Source organism: Olea europaea, chromosome 3 (assembly GCF_002742605.1).
Source record: "Olea europaea var. sylvestris chromosome 3, O_europaea_v1, whole genome shotgun sequence".
NCBI lineage: Eukaryota > Viridiplantae > Streptophyta > Magnoliopsida > Lamiales > Oleaceae > Olea > Olea europaea.
In genome coordinates, this window is record NC_036239.1 from 11,732,423 (window position 1) to 11,757,152 (window position 24,730).

At 35.4% G+C, this 24,730-nt stretch overlaps 1 protein-coding gene across 9 annotated transcripts in view; it reads left to right on the forward strand.

The window, feature by feature from the left end:
* LOC111386231 (probable ADP-ribosylation factor GTPase-activating protein AGD11) overlaps nt 1-24,730 on the forward strand; it is a 27,257-nt gene continuing 2,527 nt past the window's right edge. The window contains exons 1-9 of one of the 9 annotated variants that reach the window (XM_023010696.1): nt 1-100; nt 482-570; nt 1,193-1,276; nt 8,912-8,996; nt 17,584-17,671; nt 19,815-19,978; nt 20,063-20,315; nt 20,624-20,740; nt 20,840-20,935. In XM_023010696.1, the coding sequence (XP_022866464.1) occupies nt 528-570; nt 1,193-1,276; nt 8,912-8,996; nt 17,584-17,671; nt 19,815-19,978; nt 20,063-20,315; nt 20,624-20,740; nt 20,840-20,935 (930 nt within the window). In that variant the 5' untranslated portion in view covers nt 1-100; nt 482-527. The other 8 variants (XM_023010715.1, XM_023010700.1, XM_023010739.1 and 5 more) reach the window with 8 other exon arrangements.

A 24,730-nucleotide genomic window follows, 5' to 3' on the forward strand; every position in this document is an offset into this window, starting at 1 on the left:
GGAATCAAAATGCATGTCGACGAACCATTTGTGCAGAAATCCATATATTAACCAGAAATCTTTTCCAAATTTTCCACACTCACCAATCCCCATTATAAAGGTAATCATGCACTTGTAACCCTTTTTCGCCACTTCAAGTTGATGATTATAAAAATATTATATTTATCCCAACAATTGAAAACTCCAAAGTCGGATTCTCGGAACAATCTTCTTATTTGTTTCTTTCTGCAAATTTCACCTATTTCAATATATCATTAAAAATTGATATTTCAATTCATCATCAATTTTCTTCATTATAATGCGTTTTTGATAATGTAAGAATGCATTTTCTTCTTCGGTCTTCGTTGACAATTCTGTTGTTTTTTTCATTTCTATACTTAATTTTGGAGCAAATATTTATTTTGCAATTGATTAATTTCAATTTTGAATTTGACCCTTCTTGAGTAATGCATAAAAGAAGCCATATTATGATTTAATTAAGGTTATAGCTCTGCTTTGTGACCTGTGTTGGAACTTGGGAGGCTGAAATGTCTACACAACAAGGAAATGCAGAAACTAATGATGCTTCAGGTATATTTTCATCTTTTATTAACGCTATGCTCATTGTTTTCTGTAGATAATTTATTACTATAATATGCATAGGTTTGAAGTAATAATAAAATTTCTTAAATGGGATTCGATGGAATTTACCTCATAATTAGTCTAGAATGACTATAGTAAAGTGAAACCTTTTAATTTTGCTTTTGGTCAATTCACAAAAGGGTATTGATGCTAGCTTCCTGTCAAAATTGATATATATATAAAAGGATTTCTACCAATCAATTTGGACATTTTTATGGATTCCACCGGAGCATATCTTGTTTTAGTTCGTTCAAATGCATTCACTTTTGTATGCATTTGATATCTCGAGTTTCCTTTTTTTCTTTTAGTTTCTCTTACTGTAGGGGCCAGTAATTGAGAAGTGTTATGTTTGAGATCTCATTTTTTGATCACATCTATTTGCAGAAGTTATTGTAACTGGTGTTTTCTGGACAGCTACTGTGCATAAACCTCTCTTTGAGGATTGATGCTTGTACCTTCTTATGCTCCTTTAGAAACAAGACAGTGGCTAGGCAAAATTCTTAGAACAATGTTATAAGTTGCTACTACTTAGTTGTGTAATTATCATAACACATACAATTAATTGACTCAGGTTCTTGTCCATATGATCTTTTACGTATGGAAACCTCTGCAAACTGGGAACACTGTCAAAAAGAATGGCCGAACTCTTCTTCCGGTAAGCTTCAATGCTTGATTTTACATCTGGTTGTTATGTTTTCTGCAACACTGACCATTTCGAGTTTTTCTATGCTTCTGGTATGATGGAGAATATTCAATATATGTGATATAATAGTTCAATATATCCCTTAAACTTATAGTGCTCATATTTTCAGTCTAAGAGGAGACACGGAAATTTATTTTCCTGTTAACCCATCAATATCAACTCCAACAAATTATATAAAAAATCTCAATTTTCAAGTAAGAAATTATTCTGGTTCCCCTTGTCTCTTTTTTGCCAATCCTACGTTGGTCTTTAGTTATGGATACAATAAAGACCTTATCCTAATGAAGTAATGAGTCTCTCATATATTTATTTATGGCAATAGTTTTGAGATATTGTACTGTCATCTTTAATCTTCTCAATGGAAAATAAAGTACAAGACAATTCTTTGACTGAAGTAAGAAAGAAAATAGCTTGTGTTGAAGAGGCAAAAGATAAAAGTCTATCCCTGTGGAGGAAAATTCAATCTACTGGTTTGCCACATGAAAGGGACAACTGAATTTTGAGAACAGAAAAGTCAATTCTCTTTCTTAGAAAGAACATAGCACAGGAAAAATGATGTGAAATCCTTTTTGGAGATGTGTATTGATGGCTATTACTTTGTCAATTTGGAACCGGTAGAAGGCTAATACAAGTATTTGGTTATAACATCTTCTCCTGATTTGAGGTATTAATAGTTTTCTTGTTATGGATGTAGATATTCCGAGATCATGGGATAATTAGGATTTGATTATGTATGGTTGTATAGCCTTATTTAGATTAGGTAAGTTTTTTCTCTTTTCCATGTATAGGAAGTTACCTTGTTGGTCTCTCTTCCTATGCTATATATTGAGGCTCAAAGATTGTAATTAATGTGTGAGAAAGTATTATACAATTCATCTATACTTTCGTTCCAATTTACATGGTATCAAAGCTAGGGTCTGTCTCTACCTAACCATGCAGTCAATGGAAGAAAACACCGCCAACAGCAAGGAGTCGATAACCTCAGAAACACAAAACAGCGAACTTGAATCCCTTTCCACCTTGGGCTCTGGTGGACTCGACAATTCCTCCTTTCAACTTACAGTCGAAAAGTTGAACGGAAAAAATTATCGAGAATGGGCTCAGTCAATAAAACTCATCGTCGATGGAAAAGGAAAGCTAGGTTATCTTACCGGAGAAAAGAAAAAGCCCGCCTCAACCGACATCGGACTTTTGCAAAAATGGAGGTCAAAAAATTCAATGGTGACTGCGTGGCTGGTTAATTCCATGAAACCTCCGATTGGAAAGACTTACTTGTTTCTACCGACAGCAAAGGAGGTGTGGGATGCCGTTCGTGACATGTATTTAGACGCAGAAAATTCTTCACAAATTTTTGAGATAAAAACGAAACTCTGGCAGACGAAGCAAAGGGAGAGAGACGTGATAGACTACTACCTGGAGATGTCTTCACTCTTGCAGGAACTCGATCACAATGTTGACGAAGAATGGGACTGTCCGGCTGACAGTGTACGGTACAGAAAGAAAATTGAAAACGAACGGGTATACGAGTTCCTGGCCGGGCTTAATAGGGAATTAGATGATGTGAGAGGAAGAATCCTTGGCCGGCGACCTCTACCGTCACTTCGCGAAGCTTTCGCTGAGGTTCGCAGAGAAGAAAATCGACGAGGAGTAATGCTTCGAGAAGGTAAGACTACGGGGCTGGAAGAGGAAACTGGGTCTACGTTATTATCAACAGAACGTGGGCTTGGTGGGTTGACCCAATTAACTAAAGGGTTTAGTTCAATAGAACGTGGGCTTGGTGGGTCGACCTAATTAACTAAAGGGTTTAGTTCAGCCCACTCACTTGGAGGGCCAGCATTAAATGGAGCTAAAGGACTTGGATCTTTCGAATTGGGCCTAATTTCCAAAGGGACACCCACTAATGGGTTCGGCCCAAAACAACAGAGGGGATGTCCTTGGTGCGATCACTGTCGCAAACCGGGGCACAAAGCAGATACATGTTGGGAACTACGTGGAAAACCAGCTGATTGGAAACCAAGACAAAATAACAGAAATCGGGGTTACCAAGCGGTTGTTGATCCTATCGAAGAAAAGAATACCTCTACTCAGAGCGGTGTATTCAATCCTGAACAATTGGAGCAACTATATAAAATGTTTTCAAGTTTCCAATCATCGGGTCCGTCAAGTTTTCTAGCTCACAAAGGTAATTCTTCGAAAGCACTAAATACAACTACTTAATCCACAGTTCCTTGGATTATTGACTCAGGTGCGTCCGATCATATGACGGGCTCCTTCCACCTTTTCTCCAAATATTCCACTTCTGTTGGCAATATCAAAATTAAAATTGCAGACGGCTCACTCTCACCTGTAGCAGGAAAAGGGAGTATTCAAATATCTAATTTTATAACATTGGAGTCCGTTCTCCACGTTCCAAACCTATCTTGTAACTTATTGTCAGTCAGCCAATTAATGAAAAATTCCAATTGTTCAGCTAAATTTCTCCCGTCTTATTGCATTTTTCAGGACCTATCATCGGGGAAGACGATTGACAGTGCTAAAGAATATGGGGGACTTTACTACTTTGAGGAAGCAGACGTGAGTAAGAATAATCAAATTGCAAATTGTGATTCTGCTCTTGTTCTTAGAGATAGTGACCTTTTGTTATGACATTGTAGAATGGGTCATCCCAATTTTCAGTATTTACGTCATGTATTTCTTTTCATGTTTTCTAATAAAAAGACATTTGATATTCAATGTGAACATTGTGAACTGGCAAAACATCATCGTACCTTCTTTCCAAAATCTGCATACAAATCTTTGAAACCATTCACCTTAATTCACAGTGATTTATGGGGTCCTTCACGAATTCCGAATTCAACGCACAAAAAATGGTTCGTAACATTTATAGATGATCATACTAGAATATTTTGGGTTTATCTCCTAAAAGAAAAGTCAGATGTCAGATCTATATTCATAAATTTTCATTCAATGATTCAAACACAATTTCAGACACAAATTCAAATATTGCGTACTGATAATAGTACAGAATATTTCAATACCACCTTGAAAGAGTATCTCCAAAAACATGGAATAATTCATCAAAGTTCCTGTGTCGATACTCCACAACAAAATGACATTGCTAAGCGGAAAAATAAATACCTCCTTAAGGTGGCTGGTGCCTTAACGTTCACCACCAATATGCCAAAATTTTTTTGGGGAGATGCCATTTTAACCTCGGTCTATCTCATCAATAGAATGCCCAGTCGCATTCTCTCCTTCAAATCACCACTCCAAGTATTTTAGGAATTCTTCCCCAATTCCCGACTTGATTCAAGCTTACCACTCCGCATATTCGGTTGTACTGCTTTCATCTAAATACACCCTTACCACCGAAGTAAACTAGATCCTCGTGCACTTAAATGTGTGCTCATTGGATATTCATCTACCCAAAAGGGCTACAAATGCTATGATCCATCCACAAGACGAGTATTTGTTAGCATTGATGTCACGTTTTTCGAAAGAACCCCTTATTATAAAAAAGGGTAATTGGCACAAAACGTCCCTACCTTTCAAGTCTATTGTGGAAAACGTCCCTACCTTTCATTTTTTGGCATTTTTGCCCTCATTTCAACCTTTCTTTGCGCTGGACGTCCTTCCGTCCATATTCCGTCAGTTTTTCCATTAATTAAAGGGTAATTGGCACAAAACGTCCCTACCTTTCAAGTCTATTGTGGAAAACGTCCATATCTTTCATTTTTTGGCATTTTTGGAATATTCAGGAGGCCATGGCTACTCCCAAATGGAAAGAAGCAGTTTTGAAAGAAATGCGAGCATCGGAAAAAAACAAAACTTGGGATGTGGTAAACTTACAAAGGGAGAAAAGACCCGTCGGGTGCAAATGGGTCTTTAATGTGAAGTACAAATCTGATGGGACAATAGAACGGTATAAGACTCGTCTTGTTATAAAAGGATATACACAGACCTACGGCATTGACTACACAGAAACATGGCCTCTGTAGCAAAATTGAATACAATCCGACTTATCTTATCCTTAGCAGCAAATTTGGATTGGCCTCTCCAACAGTTAGACATCAGGAATGCCTTCTTGAATGGAGAATTAGAAGAAGAGGTTTTTATGATATTACCCCCAGGCTTCTATGAAAGCGAGGAAGAAAATAAGGCATGTGACTCAAAAAATCCTTGTACGGTCTCAAACAATCACCAAGAGCATAGTTCGACAGATTCGCAAAAGTATTGAGAAGTCAAGGATATCAACAAGGGCAGTCAGACCATACAATGTTCTACCAATTATTTGAAATAGGGATGAAAACAATCTTAATTGTTTACGTTGATGACATCATATTGACTGGAGATAATATAATGGAAATAGAAAGGCTTAAAAAGAGCCTAGCCACAGAGTTCGAAGTAAAAGACTTGGGACAGATGAGATACTTTTTGGCAATGGAAGTTGCCAGATCAAAGAAAGGCATTAGTGTTTCACAACGAAAGTACATTCTTGACCTTCTAACGGAAACTGGCATGCTTGGCTGTAAACCAAGTGCACACTAATAGAGGCCGGAAGAAAGGAAGAAAACATAGGAGAATCAATTGAAAAGGACAGATACTAGTGATTAGTTGGCAAATTGATCTATCTCTCACACACTAGACTTGATATTGCATTTGCAGTTAGCGTGGTTAGCCAACATATGCACTCTCCAAAGGAAGTCCATTTAGAAGCAATATACAAAATTTTCAGATACCTTAAAAGTACACCTGGAAAAGGACTTTTCTTTAAGAAAAATGAAAAGAAAGAGATAGAAATCTTCATTGATGTAGATTGGGCAAGTTCAATAGAAGATAGAAGATCAACTACAGGCTATTGTACCTTTGTATGAGGAAATTTGGTAACTTGGAGAAGTAAGAAGCAAAATGTGGTAGCCAAAAGCAGTGCTGAAGCCGAATTTAGAGCTGTCGCACAAGGAATATGAGAAGGACTTTGGATAAAAAAGTTATTGGAAGAATTACAAACGATGGTGAAACTTCCAATAAAACTTTACTGTGATAACAAAGCAGCGATCAACATCTCCCTCAATCCAGTTCAACATGATAGAACTAAACATGTGAAAGTGGATAGACATTTTATCAAAGAAAAGGTTGAAGAAGGGACCGTATGCATGATCTATGTGCCTACAGGAAAACAAATTGCAGATATCTTCACCAAGGGATTGCTACGACGGAATTTTGAGGAATTTATTTGCAAGTTGGATTTGATCAACATTTACGATCCAATTTGAGGGGGAGTGTAGATATTCCGAGATTATGGGATAATTAGGATTTGATTATGTATGATTGTATAGCCTTATTTAGATTAGGTAAGTTTTTTCTCTTTTTCATGTATAGGAAGTTACCTTGTTGTTCTCTCTTCCTATGCTATATATTGAGGCTCAAAGATTGTAATTAATGTGTGAGAAAGTATTATACAATTCATCTATACTTTCGTTTCAATTTACAATGGATGTTGGTGAAACCATGATGCCACAGGTTTTTTTACTAGCTAGCTCTGTTAAATGTGCTAGTGTCCTTTGGAGAGGTGTGGTGTCCTTTTAACTTTTTATTTTTAAGTTCGACCTCCACTTCTACACACTCTTCTCCCTATTAATGTCTCTTCTTTGCTTGTCTTTGGAAGGATAAAGATAACTTTATTAGAAGAGGGGGCCGAAGCTTTGAATACATGATGCACCTTTTGGTCATAAACATATATACATATATAAGTGATAGGAAAGAATTTAACATTTCACGTAGATGGATATTGGCAAATTCATGATTCCCAAGAATCCCTTGAAGTCGTAGAAATCGGTTATGGCCATACATAAACTTCTTTATTCATAGCTTCAAAATTCTAACACACATCATTAGCATACATACATATATATATACATAAAGAACAAAAAGGGTAAATATTTAGCACCACCTACCTTGATTTTCTTGAAACATAAAGGAACAAAATGTGTAAAAGCATTTCTCCTTCTCACCATTGCTATTCTTTCAAGCTTAACTTAATATAAAAGATATTTTTGAGAGAAAATAAGAGCCAATTTAGATTTGAGGAGAGGTGTTGGGAAAAGTGACTTTCTCTTCTTGTAACCTCCATTTTTTAGTAAAAAACTAAATGGAAGAGTTATATTATTATTAACCTTGATAAGCTGAGTATTAATTAGGAATTTAAAAAGTCTTAAGTTCATAAAAAAATAATTCTTATAAAAAGTTTTGTAAAACATTTACATAATGAAAAATAGATGAAAATGAACTATTCATATGATTTGTAACTTATCTCTATGAACAATCACTATAAAACAATTGTTCCATCCAATTAAATTGATATAATTGTTCTTAATGTACAAAATGAGAAGTTTTTAACTCAAAAATAATTTTATAAAAACATTTGCATGGTGATTTGAACCTGAGTTACCCATGTGAAATACTATGCAGATGACCATTGTGAAAACATAGTTATTCATTAAATCTTTGTAGTTAAATTTGCTGGGAACTTATGATTTGGGCTTTCATAACCTTAAATGGGCCGAGCTTCCATCAACCAACTTAAGAATATAAAATTCGGGACCTTACAGAAGAAAATCAATTTGGTATTGATGCAATATTAGAAGGAATATTATTATGTTTAGTTTCCAATTTTAAGTCGTATTTTAGGAAATATAATTAGGTTTAATTTAGTTGCTTTTATTAGATATTTCTTAAGATAAAATATTTTAAACCCTGTATAAAGGGCTCTTTTGCATTGTAATAAAACAACTTTTGATTATGAAATAAATTGATCTCTCCTTTATTTCTATCTTCTCCTTTTCCCCTCTTCTTCTCTCTTTTCCCCTCCTTTCTCTTCTTCTCCCTCCTTCCCTTTCTCCTACAATTCTCACATATCATCTGACGTCAGGTATGCTTTCTATAAATATGATAAAATATAAAATTGTTGCAGCAAAAGTTTTAGGAGCCTCAAGTCATTTCCACCAAGACTTCCAATTTTTTCCTCATGCTTAGCAAGAACCATTCCTATGACGGTTTTAGTTAACTAAGCGTTTTTTGACTTTGGTAAACAGTGTATAATAATGGTGTTCGCATTTCTTTCTTTTTACTTAAGTTTGGATCCTAGGAACTTCCTACTCACATAAAAGATTCAAATTTTGGAGCAGGTGTCTAAATAAAATTATCTCACCCTCTATCATTTGCCACATGCTTGGTGTGATGCAATGCAACTTATACTATAAATAGTTTCTTGAATGAAACTTAAAAAAGCTTTAATAATAACAGAAGTCATGGCTTGAGAAATGGTTATTTATCTTCACTCACATGAGCAACTTCTGCTTGCTAATATTTCATTATTGTACCAAATTCAGAATGGATAATTTCCCAACTTATTCCAATAATTTGTATTAAATATATTCATAATTATCATTTTCATTATAAGACAGATAAGGGCATGATAATGAGTGTTTTGGGTTATTTTTCTCCTGAGAGGAACCCTCTATGGATTATACTCAGGTTGCAATTTTAAACCCATTATTTTTGGTATGACCCGTGCATTAAACTATTCAGGTCCTCAAGGGCGGCTAGAGTGTCTGTTAACTGAACCCGGTAATAGATCCTGTGCAGATTGTGGATCCCGAGATCCGAAATGGGTGTAAGTCTTAGACACTATCACTTACTGGATTCCTTTCTTCTTTGTATTATTTGTTGGTGCATTCCAAAGATAGACTAGTGTTATTTATTCATGTTGGCAGATTTGACTTTACTGGTTCCATGTCCTTTTCTGTATCTATTTTCATAAGATACACAACTAATCTAAAATATTTTGTGATCCTAGAAATTTGGAGTTTTATTTATTTTCTCATTTAAGAGATTTAGTCAACCATCCCTATTCTTTTGAGAGAGACAGAGTTTTGCATCTTGTAATTCTTCATGGTATAATAGCTTCTTTACCGAAAGTTTTGCTTTTTGTAGTCTTTGTTTCTACCAATCCCTTTTTCCGGCCTTTGTTTTTGTTTTGTCTTTGCAGCTTTTATTTGTGTTTTTTATTGTTACTAGTATTTTTTCTCCAGCATTCACTGCCACTGCTTTAATTTTTCCCTCTGAGATTTCTAATTATTTCTTGAATGTCGGAAATAAATAGTAATTCTACAATGGTGGCCACCTACCAAACCTACAACGACCTTCCATTTTTTTCTGGAAATCCCAACTTCCAGATTGCCATATCCAAACTGAATGGACAAAGATATAAGGGATTACAAGTGTTTGTGAAAATCTTTCTAATGAGTAAATTGAAGATCGAATTAATTACATCTACCTGCCTTTGAAGATCCTAAATATGATATTTGGGAGGCTGAAAATTCCAAGTTGATGTCCTGGTTGCTCCATTCCATGCAGCCAGAGACTGGAATAGTTTTTATTCGTCTGTACAATACGAAGGATATATTGGAGATAGCAGAACCTACTCTAAGGGAGTTTTTGCATCTCAGATTTTTGGGATCAAAAGTAATAGTTCGTAACATCAAGAAAGGCTCCTGGAGCATAGCAAATTACATCAGCTTCTCATAGAAGCCTATTTACAAGATTAGATCCATGCATATATAGAGAAGTGCAAGAGAAGGAATAGGTGTTTTGATTCCTAATAGGCCTAAATCCTGATTATCATCAACCTTGTGGATAGGTGGTAGAAACAGTTTATTTTCCTAACCTATATGGTACCTTTGCACACCTCCGAAGAGAGGAAAGCTGTAAAGAACTGGTGGGAGAAAATTCTAGGTGTCCTTTGGTAGAACACGTAGCATTAACTATCACTGAACTTCGCTCCAACTTAGGGCACAAGAAAGCTACAATCTAAGACAAGCTTTCGTCAAATTACTGTTAGACACCAAGGCACACAAGATTTGTTTGCTGGAAGTTGCATGGGAAGCCATAGAACACGCAGAAGTTTAGTTGCATTTTCTAGGATGATTGGGCATGTAGAGTTGAAAGATAACCACTACTACCTTGATACAGTATGAGTTAGCGAGAGCATATGGTTGGTTTCTACTAAATCTGTTATTTCAAAAAACATTTGACTTTAGCATACCCCTTTCCAATTGTTCAAGAAATCTTTTCCGTCTTTGTATCATAATGTAATTAACTTTCATTGTGAAACATATAAGTTTGCTAAACGTCTTTATCCTTCAAAAAACCCACCTCATGTGTCTTCATTTACATTAATACCCTCATGTTTTGGGTCTCTCTAGAGTCACAGTATTTTAGGTTGTCCATATATGTCGTGCATTGATGATTTTACTTGAAGTGCTTGCATATATCTAATGAAGGTGAAATTTGAGGCCTTCATTTACAATGGTGACGGGATCACTATTAAAACATGTTAGAAGAGGGATAGACTAAAGTAACATGTTTTGTCGAAGTTACTAAGGATGATGTTTCTTTAGATCATCCTATAGATCTAGAAATGAATCGAATGCAGTGGCGAAAAATGATTTATCTATCCAACACTAAAATTTGATCCTACAGCTCTAAATTGCGTTCTCTCGGGGTACTCCACTACTCAAAGGGGTATAAATGTTATCCTCCACACACTTATAAAAAACTTATCGTGGATATTATTTTTTGACAACCAAGCCTCATTAGGTGATACTTAGCTTCAAGAAGAGAAATTTGACACGAAAGAGAGTTTTTCGATATAAAACTATATATGGAAAATCTTTAATTTAATAATTGCAAACAAGTCAGTCAACTATAACTCTTTTTGTAATTTGGTTTCCATGCTTTCAAACCTACTCGTTAAGGCCCAAATTCAAAATCAACATTTATTGGGTGTTACAATTTACTCCCTTAAAATAAATTTCGTCCTTGAAATTTATATACGTCAAAGAAATTGATCATTCAATCATTTTCTACAGGCACTTCATCTTACCTATGGCATATAATATCCCATCTATTTAGTACATCAACGCGTGCTGCTTTTGATAGGATCTGGTGTTGGTACTATCTCACTCGTATATGGCCTTGTTATTGCATATAGTACATATGTACGATGATGTCTGTAATCAACCGAAGGGTAAATCGGTCGACGTTTAAAAGTCTGTTTGGTAGGGTGTCTTTCGAAACGACATCTAATCCACCAATTCAGTTGGGTTAATATTAGACTCATCATAACGACTTTTATGGTTCATCGATCATCACTAAATGTCCATTTGGCCGTGAGTCGAATTGGTGAAATTTAGATGCCAATTTGGCTGTGCACGATAGTTGGCTTAATGCTTAGAGTTGAGATAGAATTATATCTTGCAGATTCATCCTACATGGTTTTAATTAGAACATAATTTTCTTGCTAGGCCCATGTGTTTTACAATATCTACTTTTTCTTCTTTTTCCGATACATTTCTACTAAACTCTTCATAATCTTCTAGGAGTTTGAGTCAAAATAACACGTGTAGAATAAGTAAGCATGTCCTTATACCTCTATTGCAATTTGCTTGAGCTACCTAGTTAACCTCGATGAGTCTCCTAATGCCATAGGAATTTTTAGAGCAGAGAAAATAGATTTACACATTGACTTCATTATGACTTCAAATAAACAAAACGAAGTGATCTATAAATAGACATACATTCTGAATTTGGAAACTTTCCATCAATATATATACATTACAAATAAAAACATTCATACTTCAATTTTTTTGAAGATAGACTTTTCTTAGAAGTTTTCAAAAATAAAAATTTACAAAATTGGAAGCCCATCACAAAATTAGAATTTTCTATGACGATTGACGAAACATGTAGCCCATGTTTGAGCCCCATTCTTGAAAAATTCATTTTCCCTCAACTAATTTGTCAACTGCACATCCTCAAATAAAACAATTTTGCATGTAACCTATATTTTTCTTACTTTTTAAATACATATTTTTCAAAAAAATCACTATCATAAAATTTATTATCCCCAAAAAAGGGGCTCAAACAAGGGTAAAATCTCTAACTTTTAAAACTTTCTTTAAACTCTCAATTTCTAAATTAGAACTTCCTGTAATCATTTTTTGATAATAGAACTTCCTGTAATCATGTAATTTTAAAGTTAGGAATTTCTATAGTTAAGAATGAAATTTCTAAAATTAAACACGCCTTATTTAAATAACATTTTCTAAAGATATGCACATTGTTCCACATTTAAAAAAATGAGTGTAAACTTAAAAGATGATGTTAGGCAATTAAACATGATAACCTAAACATTTTTACTTGATATGAGGAAATTGGCACATAGAATTTGGCTTAGCATTGGTGGATGAAATTTGAAGCTAAACTAATTAAATTCTTACATAAATGTGCACATATAGCATATACATAAATGCTTGTAAAATAATTTTCTGCCATGAAAAATAACTATTAGAGAGTGTTTGATTAGTGCTTGTAAAATGATTTTCTGCCATGAAAAATAACTATTAGAGAGTGTTTGATTAGTTTTACTTTTCATGGAAAATGTCATTTTTCCACCGAAATTTTTTACTTTTGAGGTGTTTGATTGACAATTTTTTTATAAAAATATTTTCCAACTTTTGGTCTCTTGACCATATTTTTCTCTAAAACAAGGAAAATATTTTCTTTAGGAAGGGGTGATTTTTATTTTTTAGATAATTTGCTCTCATCTATCCCCCTCTCTTATCTATCCACCAATAAAAAATAGACAAGCATAATCTGGTGTGCAGTGTTATAGTTGTAAAGGGTTTGGTCACATGGCTCTTCAATGTCCCAGAAAAGTTTTGAATTATTGTAAGAAGTCTGGTCATGTTATTAAGGAGTGCCCTACTCGTCCTCCACGCAAGATTGGAGCAAATTATGTTGTTGTTGCTGCTATAGCCTCTAGTTTTGCTCCACCAATGGTTCTCATTCAAGTTTCAGCCTCTCCCAACTCTTTCCAAACTTTCATAACTCTTGAGATGGTTCAACAAATGGTCATCATTGCTTTGTCTGCTTTAGGTGTTTCAGGTAATCCACCATTTACTCGTTCTTCTTGGTTATTTGACTCAGGTGCCTTTAACGATATGACTCACGATCCTCTGTTGTTTAGTAACCTTAGACCATATACTGGACATTTCAATATACAAACTGTCGATAGTATCACCTTCCTATCTCAGCCGTGGGGGATATATCACTAGATTTGTCTAATGTTTGTCTCTCCTGATTTATCAACCAATCTTTTATCTGTTGGACAACTTGTTGATAATAATTGTACTATCTCTTTTTCTTCTTCTAGCCGTCATGTGCAGGATTATGTGTCTGGAAGGATGATCGTGACGGGGTCTAAGGAGGGACATCTATTTCCTATTTCACCAAAGTCTGTTCCATTTTTTTATTTTGTTTATAATTCTGACACTTTAAATAGTTTTGATTGGCACAAGAAATTGGGTCATCCCAATTCAAATGTACTACAATACTTGTTAAACTCGGGTTTGCTTGGTAATAAAAATGCTCGTTCAGTTATCTCTCTTAATTGTGTTTTATGTAAACTTGCTAAAAGTAAAATTTTATCATTTCTGTCTCATGGTTCTCGTTCTTTACATATTTTTGATATTATTCATAGTGATGTATGGGGTGTTGCACCCGTGGTATCTCATGCTCATTATAAATACTTTGTTACTTTTATCGATAATTATAGTTGATTTACATGGATTTATTTTCTTCGTTCAAAGAGTATGGTCTTCTTTGCTTTACAAGCCTTTTCGTCTCTCATTGACAATCAATTTTCTTCCTCAATCAAAGTCCTAAGATTTGATTCGGGAGGTGAATATATGTCTTATGCTCTTCAATTTTTCTTACGAACTATAGGTATTATTTCCTAGTGATCTTGTCCTTCTATCCCTAAACAAAACAGGATGGCAAAACGTAAGAACTGTAATCATCTTGATATGGTTTGAGCACTTTTGATTGAGTCTTCTATTCCCTCTCGTTTTTGCTGTGAAGCATTGTCTACTGCCGTGCATCTCATAAACCGATTACCTTCTCCCACTCTTAATAATGCTTATCCATTTTGTTAATTATTTGGCCACCATCCTACATATTCTCATCTCCGTCCCTTTGGATGTGTATGCTTTGTTCATTTGCAACCACATGAAAGGACAAAACTCACCCCTCAATATGTTAAGTGTGCTTTTCTGGGATATGGTGGGACTAAAAAATGGTACGTCTGTTATGATCCTACACCACAACGAATTTGAATTTCTCGTAATGATATTTTTTTTTGAAAAACAATCATTCTTTAGTTCAGAGACCGCGATTTTCTCTCTTGTGTTCTTCGTCTTGCCTGATTTTCCTTCAGAACCATCTCGGTACAAGTCGGGCCTTGTTTACACTCATAGGCAAGCAGCATCTTTCACTAATCTAGATTCTCTTTCTTAGATGACCGTCCTTCCAAGCCTCTCTGATCCTCCACTTACGACGCTAGATCTTGCACTTGATGATCTGCTATCTTCTGTCCCTCTTCATCGTACTTCTTGTGTTTCTCGACCACCAGATAGGTATGGTTTTTTTTTTCCCATAGCTCTATGTCTGTTACACTTAATTCGGTTTCTATTCCTTCCTTCTATAGATAAACTATGGAACATGAATATTGGCAATAGGCGATGAAAGCAGAACTTGAGGCTCTTGAGACTAACCAGACTTGGGATATTGTGCCATGTCCACAAACTGTGAAATCCATTGGAGTAAATGGGTATGTTCCGTGAAACTTCGTTCTGATGGTTCTCTTGAGCGCTATATGGCTCAATTAGTTGCTTTAGGCAATCGTTAGGAGTATGGAATAGATTGTGATGAGACATTTGCTCCTGTAGCAAAAATGGCCAATGTTGGATCTTGATATGGCTTGCCGCTTCCCAGTGATGACCTTTACATCAAATGGATGAGAAGAACGTAATGGAGACCTCAAGCAGGACATTTATATGAAATTTCCATCTGGTATGCCTCTTCCCTCAGTTGATTTTGTATGCAAGCTAAAACGCTCTTTGTATGGTCTCAAGCAGGCTTCTCGGACTTGGTTTGACAAGTTTTATCACATTCTTTTGGATTTCTCCTTTATTCAGAGTCATCTGATGCATCTCTTTTTTTACATGAGTACTGCTGGCGTTGTCTTTTTGTTAGCATATGTAGATGATATTATTATCTCTGGGTCTGATCACAGTCTTATTCAGAAACTTGAGCAACATCTTCACTTGATTTTTCATATAAAAGACCTTGGTGAATTTATTTTCTTGGCTTAGAGGTACGTCTATCCGAAGCCTCCTTAATTGATACACCATTGGAGCTTACTGTTAAATATCGAAGAGACGAAAGAGATATTCTTCTAGATCCTAATCTTTATCGGAAGTTGGTAGGTAGTCTCATGTATCTCACTAGCACACATCCGGATATTTCCTTTGCAGTTCATACTTAAGCAAGTTTATGGACGCCCCTTGTCATCTTCATTTGGTAGCTGTCCGTCGCATTATTCGCTATCTTATTGGAACTCCTCGTTGTGGTCTCTTCTTCCCTTGAGGTCGTCTCTTGAGCTCACAGTTTATAGTGATGCTGACTGGGTTGGTTATCCTAATTCCTGTTGATTTACTACTGGGTGGTGTATTTCTATTGGTGATACCCTCATTTCTTGGAAATGTAAAAAAAGGGCTATGTTTCCAAGTCCTTCACTGAGGCTGAATATCGAGCTATGTTGGCTGCATGTTCCAAGGTTGTGTGGTTTTCTTGCAGAACTTGGTATCTCTCAGTCACAACCTATGTCTCTTCATGGTGACGACACTAGTGCTATTCAGATTGTGGCCAATCCTATGTACCATGAATGAACTAAGCATATCGAAGTGGACTGCCATTATATTCACGATGCTTATGATTCCAAGTTCATCGCTCCTCCCCATGTTTCCACTTCTCAACAAATAGATATCTTTATCAAATCTCTGACTCACAATCGTCATAATTATCTCGTCAATAAATTGATGCTTGTGGACTCACCAACATCAATATGAGGGGAGATATTAGTATGTATTATTAGATGTTTATTATTTACTTACAAAAAATTAGGTAGTTTCCTTGTATATTTAGCTGGTTTCCATGTATATTTTGTATCCTTAAATAACTTGTAACATTCTATAAAAGCAAGGAATAGAGACGAGGAATTCATTTCACAAAATAGTGTCACATATGGTGTGGAAGTGTTTAAGAATGCTTGTAATAGGAATTATATTGGAATAATCCTGCTTTTATTGATTTGTAATTGTTTGTCATGAAAAAGTGTACAATGCCTTTGTACTTATAGGCAAAATTATTTCCTAATTCTATTAATATAAGGAAACTAAAATAAGAAAACTAATAAAAATCTTTATCTAAAGAAATTAGAAATCATATTCTAATCACTACATTAGCATCATCTGTGTACATATGTATAATTCATGCATGCAAGGTTGCCTAAGCTAAATTAAATCATAACATAAGCACTAATCAAAGGCAAGAATCATATATCAAGCACCAATTGAGAGCCAAGAATTATATATGTACATAATTGTGTGATTGAGTGCCAACCAAAATCTATGAATGTACAAAACTATCCGAGACTTGTGCCATAATTCCTTCATATGTAAGACAAAATCCCCTATTTACCCCTATTTCCTTCCCTTCCATACTCAACTGGTATTCAATACGCGTTTCTTAACTGATTATTCTTATCCATCAACGTCGCAGGCGGGATGTTGTCTATGAAACTAGAAAATCTGCGGTTTAAGAATTGCGAACAAGTCCCTCAACTATAAATCTTTTTGTGATTTGGTTCCCGAACTTTCAAACCTACTCGTTTAGGCCCAAATAAAAAAAATTTATGGCTTATTAAAAAGGTATGGTGTGTTACAAAATTGTTATCTCCCACATCTTCACAACGTTCTAAAATTGTTTACAATTTCTGTAGCATGTTATAACCTGTCTAAATTGCTTGGAAAATAATGTGCACCAAGATACATCTATATGCAGTGAAAGACCTGCAACTATGTAATATCATCTTATGATAACAGCTACATTTAAGACAACATGTTTAGAGACATAATTACTCAAACTCCGGTGACCTTTCCTGGTTACCCAATCTCTTGGAAATCTATGCTGTAACTTTGGATGCATTTATATCAATCATTTGGTGCTTGCTTGTGTTCGTTTTCGCTTTCTTGATTTGTTTTTATTTTCCAGTGACACGATGTTACATATATTTTAAGTTTTGTGAACAGATCCTTGAGCCTTGGAGCATTTATTTGTATCAAGTGCTCTGGAGTTCATAGAAGCCTTGGGGTGCATATATCGAAGGTGTGGTACTCAAGAATTTTATGTTTTTCCATTCTTGATCAATAAACTGGACAGAATCTTTAGTTTAACGGTTCCTTAAAAGAGATGATATATGAACATTGGAAATTTTTTTAAGAAAACACTGAAAATTAGAATAAAGTATGAGCAGGCTTTAACTTTAAACAGCAAATGCCTGTTCTGATTCATCCAAGGAAGCCTCTCAATGCTAAATGTTGAAAGAAAAATGTGTATCATTTGCATGTATCCAAGTTGATTGATTATATGTTGGCTGATCTATTTGTGAACTAATAATCTTCTCTGAAAGCCATCATAGTTGTAAGATCAGGAAGCCTCAAATGATCTCCCTTTAAAGAGAGAGATCAAAAATCTGAATCCTGAGATAACTAAAGTGTCTTTGAACAGATGTTTGTGTGAGTGGGTGGGGGTTGTGATAAGAGGGCTCTTGTGACTCTCTCATTTTTCCTTTTATAGGCAGTAAAATAGATCATTGTACTGGTAATTATTTTCTTCATTACACTTTTTACTGATTAGTATGCAGTCGAGCTATTAAATCAATTATTTCACCTCTGGAAATATTTGGAAAGACCTGACTTGGATCATTCAAGTAAGCTGTGTTAAATAGTTGGTTGAACATAAAACATTTCCATAAATCTCATTGGAAGATCAAAAAGCATCACTAACTGAATGTGTTAAAGAAGAGAGAAAAGCTTCCAGAACTGGATATGTTGAACATTATTAGTAATAAAAGTCAAACGACACTCTGGTGCTTCAAATCTCCTCCTTGTAGAAAATATTTGAAAATAGATAAAATGATAATTCAGTCTAACTGCATGGAGGAGACATGGCTGAAAAGAACAGAATGCAACATTATGTTCTATGGAGTTACCCTTGAGAATTTATCTCATAGATTTATTTTTTAGCATAGGCCAAAATAATAAGTAACTTTAATACTGGGATTCCTTGATGCAAACAATATGCATAATTAAAAAAGAATAGTTTAACCCCTGAACTTTGGTTCTATTTCACTAAATAGAGACAATTAGAATCACTTCGACAGGCCTGAGAATGGCAGAAAGAGAAACTATCCTACTTCTTGCTCTCAAATAAAGCCAAGAACTACTTAAGAAGCAGCTGTTATGCGTGGAAATTCCTTGCTTTTCAAAAATAAAGCTGAGAAGGAAACAAGAGTCCTTTATCATCAGAAACATTATTCTTGCATGAGAAAGGGTTTACCAATGACAAACGACTAAACCACACCCTTAATGTGTAGTGTGCAATACCTCCATATAGCTTATTTAGGGATTTTTAATAGTAACGCTTTAGAAACACAATTGTGTAATTAAAATGCATTCTTGTCCTTCGACTAATGTGTAGCATGCAATAGCTTCATATAGCTCATTTAGGGAATTCAAAATGTTTAAATTCTAAATCTGCCAATTGATCTCTTGCTTAGCATATATAATCCAAGTAGTAGATATATGGTAGATGTCTTGAGAAAAGGGACACCTTTTTCCACCAGGATAAAGTTCTCACTTCTTAAAAAGTCATTATATTTACACAAGTATTATCAGTTCATAGGTGTTGGGGAAAAACAAGTCTGGAATCATTTCAAGCTTGTCTTTATGACCAATGATGGAAGCTTTAGTATGATTAGACCTATCAAGAGAACAATGTATAACTTCCTTGCTTAGCCTCTTAAATTTTCTCCATTTCATGTTCATTCTAGCTAGCCAACTTTTAAAAATGTGGACTGGGGGAGCAAAATTTTCCTAGTATTTTTTGTTCATTCAATGATTTAATCTTAAAAGATCTAATAGCTTTCAGGTGGTACCTGGTCCACTAATATTTACGAGCTTTTAGCCCCCTGAATAGACCTATTTGTTATTCAAATTTCAATCTAATCTAGATCATGAGACTTTTATATTTATTGGCTATGATCAGATAAAATGAGTATACTCAATTTCTGTAAGTATTCTCTAATTGCTAAATCACTGTGGATAGTATTGTTTGTTTGAAACAACAGTAGATGATGAACAGGAGAATGGATGTTAATTTGATTGTTAGCCTGCCTGTTTTTAATTTGTTGATTTGATTGCTACTATGCATGCATCTATTGTATTTACTTATAATATCTATTTTGCAGGTATTATCTGTCAAACTGGATGAATGGACGAATGAGCAAGTTAATGCTTTAAAGCAAAAGGGTGGAAATACTGTTGTAAACTTGAAATATGAAGCTCACATGCCAGATAATTATAGAAAACCAGAACCAGATTCCTCTATAGAGGAGCGCACTGACTTCATAAGGTATAGAAGAACTCCCCAATTTTTTCTATTCTTTTTCAAGTGATATATGAATTCTGAACCACAGAGCAACTTTTGGATACATAGGAGAAAATATGAGATGCAACAGTTTTTGGACCATGATTTACAGATGTCATGCCCCTTCCCAGCTCCATCATCATCACATAGCAGTTCTTCAGGAAGTCAATCTCATTCATCCTCAGAGAAGAAACACTGTGAGAAGCAAACTGGTCATCACCGCATTCATGCTTTAGGGCACGCATTTCGTAATAGCTGGAGAAGATCTGAGCACAAGACAACAAAGAAAAGTAACTCAACGGTAATGCTTTCTCTGCAAAATGTGAGTTTTCATATCGGAGATTTGAAATAGAAAATGGGCAGAAGCACTATGCTCTGATTTTATTTCTATGCACCCCAAATTCATCAAAGACAATTTTTGCTTTCTCCCAATTTCTTCATCGATAGTAGAAGGAAAATGGATTCGCTCAAAAAATATTTTCTTGTTTGTTTAAGAAAATTAGGAGTTTTATGCTCTGACAGAAACATATACTATACCGATTCATAAATTATGTTATAGTATATCATTAGTATACAGAATTTCAGTTTCAAATTGGTGGATAAGTCTTGCTATATTTGTATGTGGTATAGGCAGGTATGGTCGAATTTGTAGGATTGATTAAGGTTAACATAGTGAGAGGCACGAACCTAGCTGTGCGAGATATGATGTCCAGTGACCCATATGTCATGATCTCACTGGGAAATCAAGTAAATACTTCTGTTATTAACTCGTTTTATCCTTTCCTTATGTTATGAAAGTGTAGAAGTAGTGTAAGTTTGTCTATGACTTCTGTATATCCGATGCAGTCAGTGAAGACGCGTGTCATAAAGAATAACCTGAATCCAGTTTGGAATGAGAAGCTAATGTTGTCGATTCCTGAAGACATTCCTTCTCTGAAGTTGGTAAGTTTTACTTATGCATAAACATTGAATAAAATAAAATAGAGGTTATGAACCCTTAAACTGAAATTGGAAACTCATTTTGACAGGATTTCAGAATATGTCATGGGATCACGCTTTTGGGTTAATGTCGTCTTATTTATTATTATTCATGACATACATGACCTTTGCTTCCGATATTTATGCAGGAGAACAATTCTAATAGATTTCTCAAATTATTAGTCCGCATGCATAATGAAATGTATTGCTTCACCTTTCCTAATTTGTTCTAAGCACTAACATTTTCCTGTAGCACGACAATTTTGCTTGATAATTTCTCCTCTGTAATACCTTTAATTTATAGAATAGTGCTTAAGTGAAATAATCCCTGATTTTGTGCTATACAAGGTAATAAAATAAACTAATATAAACTAATTTGCCTAATTAGCTCTAATAAACCCCCCTCCCAAATTAATGATGGGAAGTCCATAAGTATCAATTTTCTCACTAAAAAATTATGATAGAGGCGAGTCAGAGACTTGGTGAAAATATCTGCAATTTGTTGAGTAGTGGAAACACGAGGAAGATCGATAACTTTAAACTCATAGGTGTCTCGAATGTAATGAAAGTCAACTTCAATATGTTTGGTGCGTTCATGATACACAGGATTGACCGCAATTTGAATAGCACTATTATTGTCACCATAGAAGGAAGTAGGATGTTTTTATAAAACACCAAGTTCTGCGAAAATGACACACATCCTCAGAACATGCAGCGGGTATAGCACGATATTCAATCTCAATAAAGGACTTAGAGACAGAGTCCTATTTCTTACATTTTCAAGAAATGAGAGCATTTCCCAAAAAAATACACCATACAGTAGTAGATCGATGAGAATCAGGACAACCAGTCTAGTCAGCATCACTATAAGCGGTGAACTCAAGAGCTGTCCCGTGAGGAAAGAAAAACAACAATGAGGAGTCCCAATAAGATCACGAATGATGCGACGGACAGCGACAAAGTGAAGATGACGAGCGGTGTCCATAAATTTGCTAACAGTACGAACTGTGAATGAAATATTCGGATATGTGATAGTAAGATAAATGAGACTACTCACCAACTTCAGATATAGAATAGTATCGCCTTCGTCTTTTCGATATTTAACATTAAATTTCAATGGAGTATTAACTGAAGAGGCATCGGATAAATCAGCCAACTTGATCATGTCTTGAGTATACTTATGTTGATTTAAGAAGATACCATGCGATGCTGTATGAACTTCTAAGCTAAGAAAATAAGTGAGATGATCAAGATCCTTCATATGAAAAACTGAGTGAAGGTGCTACTGAAGCTTTTGAATGTGAGTGTGATAAGATCCAGAGATAATAATATATTTCACATAAACCAACAAGAAAACGATGTCAATAGGACTCTTATATAAGAACAGAGAAGCGTTATACCGACTGAATGAAGGAAAAATCCAAAAGCGTACGATGGAACTTGTAAAATCATGCTTGAGGAGCCTGCTTAAGACTATACAGAGAGTGTTTAAGTTTACATACAAAGTCAACTGAGGCATACTACATGGAAGTTTCATATAAATATCTTCATTAAGATCCCCATTTAAGATTTTTTTTTTTTTATCCATCTGATATAGAGGCAAAGACTGAGAAGCGGCAAGTGATAACAAGAGGTGAACGGTGGTCATTTTAGCTGCAGGAGCAAAAGTCTCATCATAGTCAATTCCATACTCCTGACGATTACCCAAGGCAACCAAACGAGCTTTATAGTGCTTAAGAGAACTATCAAAACGAAGTTTCACTGAGTATACCCATTTACTCTCAATGGGTTTCACAGTCTCTGGACATGGTACAGTATCCCAAGTCTGGTTGGCTTCAAGGGCCTCAAGTTCTGCTTTCATTGTCCGTTGCTAACACTCTTGTTCTATAGACTGTCTATATGAGGAAGGAATGACAATCGAGTTAAGAGTAGCAGACATAGAGTTGTGGGAGAGAAAACCATACCTATCTAGTGGGTAGGTAACACGAAAAGTGCGACAAAGAGTGAGAGGCGGTGAAAGATTGTCTGAGGTCACAGTTGGAGGATCCGGGAGGCTTGGAAGGACAGTCTGACAAGATGACACGGAACAGTGATCGGAGTGCTAGGCCTTCGAGTGTATACAAGACCAAGCTTGTACTGAGAGAATTCTGTATGAAACTCAGGTAAGACAGAGAACACAGGAGTAGGGACAACAGTCTCTGAGATAAAAGGGATTGTTTTTCAAAAAAAGGACACTACAAGAAATCCTAATGCCTTCTGCCTTAGGATCATAGCAGACATATTCTTTTTGAGTCCCACAATATCCCAGAAAGGCACACTTAACAGATTGCGATGTGAGTTTTGTCCTTTCATGTGATTGTAAATGAACAAAACATACACTTTCAAAAGGTCGTAGATGAGAATATGTAGGATGTTGACCAAAGAGCTTATAAAATGGAGAGACATTATGGAGAGTGGGAGAAGGCAATCGATTTATGAAATGTACGGCAGTAGACAAAGTTTCACACCAAAAACGAGAAGGAACAAAAGACTCAATCAGAAGAGCTCTAGCCATGTCAAGAAGGTGACGATTCTTACGTTCTGCTCCTTGTTTTGTTGAGGGGTAGAGGGGCAAGATCCCTGAGAAATAATGCTTTTTGTCTATAAGAACGATTGAAACGCATTAAACATATATTTACCTCCCGAATCAGATTTTAAGACTTTGATTGAGGAGGAAAATTGATTGTCAATGAGAGCATGGAAGGCCTGAAAGGCAGAGAAAACCTTCTGAAAGGCAGAGAAAACCTTACTTTTTGCTCGGAGAAAATAAACCCATTTAAAGCGACTATAGTCATTGATAAAAGTAACCAAATATCTATAATGAGCATGAGATACTACAGGTGTAAGACCCTATATTTCACTATGAACAATATTGAAAATATGCGGAGCATGAGAACCATGAGACGAGAATGATAAAGTCTTACTTTTAAAAAACTTAAGTCTTACTTTTAACAAACTTACATGAAGCACAATCGAAAGAGATGGACGAAATTGAAGCAGAATTCTTATTACCAAGCAAACTAGAATTCAACAAGTATTGTAGCACATTAGAATTGGGATTACCCAATTTTAAACCAAAATACGCACAGCCTAATTAAAAACCAACCTAACTACTCAGCCCATACACTCATAGCCCAATTAGAACAATTCCCCAATCGACGACGCGAGACGGAGAGGAGAGGAAACGAATGTGCTTCAACAAGAACTGAGCAGCGAGCCTCGCCTAAAATTCGAAGATCACACAGGTACAGGTGCTGTGGTAATTGAGGAACCCTGAAAACCCAATCTCTCAAAATAATAACACGAAGATGATGCCGACGAGACGAACAGAGAATCAACGATGCCTAAGATGCGACCTCTGATCGAAGCTTACAATGAACCAAGAGATGATTGCAGCCTGCCTGATGAGTGCCTGAGATGCCGACCTCCAGTAACTATGAACAGAGAGCCAACTTGCAATTCACACCACGAGAAAGTAATTCTAGGGCTTTGATACCATGACAATTTTGCTTGATAATTTCTCCTTTGTAATGCCTTTAATTTATAGAATAGTGTATAGCTATATATGAAAATTATACAAAGGAAATAATCCCAGATTTTGTTTGCTATACAAGGCAATAAAGGGCATGTTTGAGCCACATTTAAAAAAAAAAAAAAATACATTCTTAAACAGTGATTTGATATTATTTCAATCACATTCTTTAATAAAATAATTTTACA